Source organism: Otolemur garnettii, unplaced genomic scaffold, assembly GCF_000181295.1.
Source record: "Otolemur garnettii isolate 467f Iridium unplaced genomic scaffold, OtoGar3 scaffold00029, whole genome shotgun sequence".
Lineage (NCBI taxonomy): Eukaryota > Metazoa > Chordata > Mammalia > Primates > Galagidae > Otolemur > Otolemur garnettii.
The window spans coordinates 16,909,355-16,915,837 of NW_003852424.1; the positions used below are offsets into that span (position 1 = coordinate 16,909,355).

At 49.4% G+C, this 6,483-nt stretch overlaps 2 protein-coding genes across 2 annotated transcripts in view; both read left to right on the forward strand.

Moving 5' to 3' along the window:
* The window catches only part of ANKRD24 (ankyrin repeat domain 24), a 31,910-nt gene extending 28,109 nt beyond the window's left edge, over positions 1–3,801 (forward strand). The window contains exons 20-22 of the mRNA XM_012804592.2: positions 1,793–1,918; positions 2,508–2,573; positions 2,817–3,801. Of these exons, the coding sequence (XP_012660046.2) occupies positions 1,793–1,918; positions 2,508–2,573; positions 2,817–2,894 (270 nt within the window). The 3' untranslated portion in view covers positions 2,895–3,801. The remainder of the gene's footprint in view (positions 1–1,792; positions 1,919–2,507; positions 2,574–2,816) is intronic.
* A 191-nt stretch (positions 3,802–3,992) lies between these two features.
* The window catches only part of EBI3 (Epstein-Barr virus induced 3), a 7,772-nt gene continuing 5,281 nt past the window's right edge, over positions 3,993–6,483 (forward strand). Inside the window, exons 1-2 of the mRNA XM_023512678.1 lie at positions 3,993–4,537; positions 5,158–5,278. Coding sequence (XP_023368446.1) covers positions 4,471–4,537; positions 5,158–5,278 — 188 coding nt within the window. The 5' untranslated portion in view covers positions 3,993–4,470. The remainder of the gene's footprint in view (positions 4,538–5,157; positions 5,279–6,483) is intronic.

Here is a 6,483-nt window from a genome sequence, read left to right on the forward strand (position 1 = left end):
AACCTCAGACTCTTGGGCTTAAGTGGTTCTCTTGCCTCAGCCTCCCAAATTGCTGGGACTATAGGCACCCGCCACAACGCCTGGCTATTTTTTTATTGTAGTTATCATTGTTGTTTAGCAGGCCCTGGTCAGGTTCGAACCCGCCAGCCCTAACACATGCTGGCGCCCTAAACACTGAGCCAACAACTTCTTTCAAGTCATTCATCTGCACCTCTCTGGTCATAATTTCCATAATTTTCTGCTGGATTTGGCAAACCTGTTGGTGCTGGGCATAAGAGGTCTTCCATATCTGATTGTTGTGTTTTTTAGTAAAACCAACACAGAAAAGATGAAGCAAATAACCATCAGTAGTCTTAACATCAACATGAGCTTCAATCATAGTTCACCATTTTTTAATCATAGAACACATTTTGTCCCAGGGAAGATCCATACCATGGAAGTTAGTCAGGCAGTTTGTGCCCTGAACATCTTCAGTAATCCGCTTGATTTTTCTGAATGCCACTTCATCATTCTGCAGATCAGCAAGACTCACTTCAAACACATAACCTTTGAGGCCATCGGATACAATTTTAGTTCCTTGAGTCTTTTTTTTTTTTCAGTTTTTGGCTGGGGCTGGGTTTGAACCCGTCACCTCCAGCATATAGGGCCGGTGCCCTGCTCCTTTGAGCCATAGGCTCCGCTCTCAGTATTTCTTATATTGAACATAGCAGGTGCCTTCACATCATTCCAGTATTTATTAGAAAAGAAGTCAACCACTTTCTTCTTGGCTCTCTTTTTGCTGCCTTTCATAAGGCACTTGTTCTTGCTGACTGCCACGGTGGTGCTCAACGAGTCAAAAGGTGATTCTCCCCATTTTACTGTTGAGGAAACTCAGGCTCAGAGGCATTGAATCATCTTCCCACAGTCACCCTTGAGAAAGAAGTGAAAAAGGGACTTTAACCCAGGGCATCTGACTCCACCCCAATCAGGCCCAAGGCTTTGAGCCCTGCTGTCCTATCAGCCTTTATTTATAGATGAGACCACCACAGAGATTCCAAAGAAAGTATGGCAGGATCATTTTCTGTACAGGGCAAGACAGGCAATATTTTCTGCTCCATAAGGCAGCTTATATCTGGTGTAACTACTCCATTCTGATGTTATGATGAGAAAGCAGCCAGGAGACAACATGCAAATGAATAGATATGGACATGTGCCAATAAAACTTTATTTATAACACAGAAACAAGAATTTGATATAATTGGTGGTCACAGACCACCAAATTCCATTCTTCTGTTGACATTCCCCCCACCCAACCATTTAAAAATGTGAAAACCAGGCTGGGTGCAGTGGCTCATGCCTGTAATCCCAGCACTTGGGAGGCTGAGGCTGGTGGATTGCCTGGGCTCATAAGTTCAAGACCAACCTGAGCAAGAGTGAGACCCAGTCTCTAAAAAATAGCTGGACTTGCAAACTCCTGGATGCAAGACTCTAGGAATTTGAGGTTGCTATGAGCTAAGATGCCACTGCACTGTACCAAGGGTAACCAAGTGAGACTCTGTCTCAAAAAAAAAAAAAAAAAAAAAGTGAAAACCATCTGTAGCTGGTGGACAGCCTGAAAACAGGCTATGGGCCAGATGTGGCCCTTGGGATGAAGTTTGCTAACCCCTGGAAGGGGGCTTTCCTGGCAAGCCATCATCCCTTACCTCTTGGCAAGTTGTCATCCCTCACCTCTTCGTGCTTCCTTAGACTTAGAGAGGTCCCCAAGCCCCAGCCCTGGGTTCAAGGTAATGGCTAACTGCATCTCCACCCCCAGATCACAGAACTCTCCAAAGAAGTTTTCAGTCTTAAGGAGGCACTGAAGGAGCAGTTGGCCCCCCTGGCTACCCCTGAGATGGAGGCCCTGCGTGGCCAGGTGAAGGCCTTACAACAGCAACTGGAGGTGAGGCTGGGGCTGAAGAGCACCATCAGGGTAGGGGTATGAACATCTTTATCAGCCAGCACAGCACAGGGTGGAGAGCCCAGGAGACAGACTGGGGCAGGCAGGATGTAAGGGGTATACACTCAAGGCATGATCAGAAAATATTCCCATATTTTAGCAATTGACTGTCACCCTGGTTCATAACATCAAAATATAGGCTCCAGATTGGGCATGGTGGCTCATGCCTATAATCCCAGCACTTTGGGAGGCTGAGGCAGGAGTATCACTTGAGGCCAGGAATTCAAAACCAGCCTGAGCAACATAGTGAGACCCTGTCTCATCCAAAAATAGAAAAATTAGCCAGGCATGGTAACTTACCCCTATAGTCCTAGTTACTTAGGAGGCTGAAGTGGGAGGATTGCTTGAGCCCAAGAGTTCAAGGCTATAGTGAGCTATGATTACTCTACTGTACTCCAGCTGAGGCAACAGAGCAATACCCTATCTCACAAAATAAAAAAATAGGCCCAGGTGCAAATGGGGCATTTCGTTATGTTTTGCTGGGGGGGAGGGGAGGTCCTGCTTCTCTGAGTGCCCTTCCCCTGCACCCCAGGAGTCTGCCAGGGACCACAGTGCTGTGGTGGCTTTGTATAGGAGCCACCTTCTCTATGCTATTCAGGTGAGTTACCCAGCTGCCTGGTCCATCTCAGGTGCTTATCTGGCTTTGTGCAAGCCATTACTGCTCTTGGGGCCTCAGTTTCCTCTTCTGTACAGTGGGAGGCTGGTCCTGGGAGAGGTGCATGGTCTATTGGAGCCTGTCTGTGTGCATATACCTCATGGCTCGCTTGGTCTATGGGTGTTGGAGTGGGGCCAATCTGGGGCAGGTGCACCCAGGGCCTCTCTCTGCTCCCCTCGACCCTAGGGCCAGATGGATGAAGATGTGCAGCGCATTCTCAGCCAGATTGTCCAGATGCAAAGACTCCAGGCTCAGGGCCGCTGAGACAGAGGCCAGACAGCCCACTGGCTATCCCTACATGGAGCCTCGGCCATCTTGGGCCAGCTTCACCTAGCCCTGTGGAGTCTCTGGGCTTGTGCTCTTGGAGACCAGCCTGGGGTCCTTCCCAACTGTACCTAGCTGGTTTCATCGCCCCACCTGGTCCTGCATGCTGCACACTGGTCAGTCTGGGCCCCCGGGGCCTAACTGCCCCTCCCCCATGACCGGAGAATCTGTGAGTCCTTTGTCCCTCCCACATCCCATCCCCAGGCGCCAAGCCAGGAATAAAGGCAACTGTGCACAGGACAGGTGTGTCAGCCTGATTGCTGGGCTCCTGCTGAGAGGAGGGGAGGAGGTGGCCCAGAACAGGAAGTGCTCACCCCAACTCCATCCACACTCTCAATCATGACGATCAATACCATATGAATGCAATATTTTAAAAAGGCAAAATGGCTGCCAAAAATGTTAAAATGTCAAATGAAAGACAAGAGCTGAGCCTGCACCTGCACTTCTTAATTCACCTCCTAATCTTAGACCTACCCCTAGTGGGACACATCCCCCCAACCTTTCTCTGCCCCTTGGCAAATCCCCCAAAATCCCCAGAGGATTCTGGGTACTTTCTAGTTTCTAGAGGGGAGGCAGGAGTGTGGCTGGGACTCCCCAGTGGTGTGTAGCCTGTCCCTGGGGGTTTCCGTGGTCGTCCAGGGCAAGCACTGTGCCTATTAGGTGCTCACTGTTATCCACAGTGGCAGATGCTTCCCTGGGTCTGTGTCCCCTGACTCCCTGTGGCCAAGACACAGAGGGGTCCTTCCATGCCCATCTCAGTGGTCAGTGAGTCTCTCCTCTTAGTCTGTGCCTGGATGCCTCTGGGTCCCTATCTTTCTTTTTCTATGGATCTTTGTCCCTGTCTCTGTTTCTGTGTGTCTCCTTCTCTGTCTCTCTCACTTCCCTGTCTCTCTGTCTCTTCTGTCTTTTGTTCTATCTAACTCTGTCTGTCTGAGTCTCTGCCTTCCCTTGTCTCTCTCCCTCTCTTCCCCTCCTTCTCCAGATCTCTGTGTCTCTCTCCTTCCTGTCGCTGTCTCTCTCCTCTCTCTATCTCTGTCTCAACTCTCCTATGTCCATCTCTATCTCTTGATCTCCATCTCTGTCCTGTTCTTGCTATTTTTGTCTCTATGTGTCCCTCCTCTCTGTGTCTGTCCCTCTGCCTCTCCCTCTCTACATCTCTGTGTCTCTCCTTTCCCCATCTTGGTTTCTGTTGTCCTCCTTGTCCTAGTTGTCCTCCCTGGGGATTCCCCCCAGGGACTGCAGCCGGAAGGAAGGGCTGCTGGCCTCACGGGGCTGGGGAAGGCCAGAGGGCTGCACTTCTCCCTTTTGTGGCCTTCTCTCCCTACCCCCACTTTCAGGGCCTTCCGTATCCAGGGTGATGGGTACAGAGCCGGGGGCTGCCACCTTGCTCATCTCTCCATGGGCCTCAGGAACCCGCCCTCCTGGGTGGATCTCAAGTTCTTGCCTCCTGCCTTAATCTGTGAGTCTCCCAGGACTGTCCCCACCCCAGCTCCTGAAAGCCGAGCTGGCCACAGCCATGACCCCGAGACTCTTCCTGGCCCTGGCCCTCTGGTCCAGTTGCATGCCCAGCCATGGAAAGGAAGGTATGTGGGACCTCTGGGGATTGGGGTACCCAGGCAGAGGGACATGATAGGGGACTAGAACTTGACCTTCTGCCTTGGATCATGTCTAGGGTGGGAGTTCACATGTCTCTTGTGTGCCCACTGGGGTCACATTCCCATTGTATGGGTGGGGAAACTAAGGTAAAGAGAGGTGAAGCCAAAAAGTGGCAGACATAGCTTGGAGACACTGGCAGAGCTGTATAGATGCAGAAATGGGTTTGAGTTGGATCCATTCAAATAGAATAGACCCTGGAATAGAGAATGTGTCCCTGTGTTTCAAGACAAAACTTACAAAAAGGGGCTATATTAACCCTCTCTTTCCTACCCAGGTTCCCCTCTATAGCGCTTTCAACCTCAGATTTCACATCTGGAAAATGGGCTAATAGTTCCCACCTTACCGCACTGTTGTGGGAGGGAGAGATGATGTTGGTGCCTTTTGTTCCTGTATTCATTAATTCCATGTACCTTTCCCAGGTACCTGCTGTGTGCCTGGTGCTGGCTGGCAATGTGGCAGGGCTGATCTAGGGTGGGGCTGTGATGATCAGGGCATATATTAGAAGCTCACGTTCCCCTCTCTTTTCTTCCCCCGGGGGCCTCAGCAGCTCTGTCCCTGCCCAGGGTGTACTGCCGAGCCTCTCGATACCCAATAGCAGTGGATTGCTCCTGGACCCTGCCACCAGCTCTGAACTCCACCAGGCCTGTGTCCTTCATTGCCACATACAGGTCAGAGAGCCCGGAAGGGACTGTGGGGACACGGAACCTCCCAGAAAGTCCAGAACTCTGGTCCTGAAAGCCCTTAGGTCAGGAAACCTATTGACCCAGATATCCTGAACCCCAAATCTTTGGGATTCTATTTCTGTCCTTTGGAAATATACTTCCTAAAATGACATATCACATATTATGTACACACTGGAAACCACATCTGTGGTTTAAAACTTTCTAGTAGGGCAGCGCCTGTGGCTCAGTCGGTAGGGCCCCATATACCGAGGGCGGCAGGTTCAAACCTGGCCATGGCCAAACTGCAACAAAAAAAATAGCCAGGCGTTGTGGCAGGTGCCTATAGTCCCAGATACTCGGGAGGCTAAGGCAAGAGAATCGCCTAAGCCTGGGAGTTGGAGGTTGCTGTGAGCTGTGACACCATGGCATTCTACTAAGGGCGATAAAGTGAGAGTCTGTCTTAAAAAAGTAAATAAATAAAACTTTCTAGTACTCACATGAAAATGAGATAAAGACAGGGATGAAATTAATTTTAATTTGTTATTGAAATAATATCTAAATATTTTGAATATATATAATTTAAGATGATTTAATGAAATTTAAGTTAACGTTTATATCTTTATAATTAATCTATATATTTAAATTATATAACCTGAAATTTCAGTTATTTGGGAGGCTGAAGGGGAAGATTACTTGAGCCTTAGAGGGTTTTCTGTTTGTTTGTTTGTTTGTTTTGAGAGATTATCACTATGTCACCCTCCGTAGAGTGCTGGGGTGTCACAGCTCACAGCAAGCTGAAACTCTTGGCTTAAGTGATTCTCTTGCCTCAGTCTCCCAAGTAGCTGGGACTACAGGTGCTCGCCACAATGCCCAGCTGTTTTTTGTTCCAGTTGTCATTGTTTAGCTGGCCCAGGCTGGGTTCAAACCCACCAGCCTCGTGTATGTGGCTGGCACCATAACCACTGTGCTATGGGTGCCGAGCCAGCCTTAGAGTTTGAGACCAGCCTGGAAAATATAGTGATATCTTACCTCTAAAAATAAATAAATAGGCTGGGTGTGGTAGCTCACGCCTGCAGTCCTAGCACTCTGAGAGGCCAAGGCACGTGGATTGCCTGAGCTCAGGAGTTCAAGACTAGCCTGAGCCAGAATGAGATCTCATCTCTATAAATAGCTAGGCATTGGCTCAGCGCCTATAGCTCAACCGGCTAAGG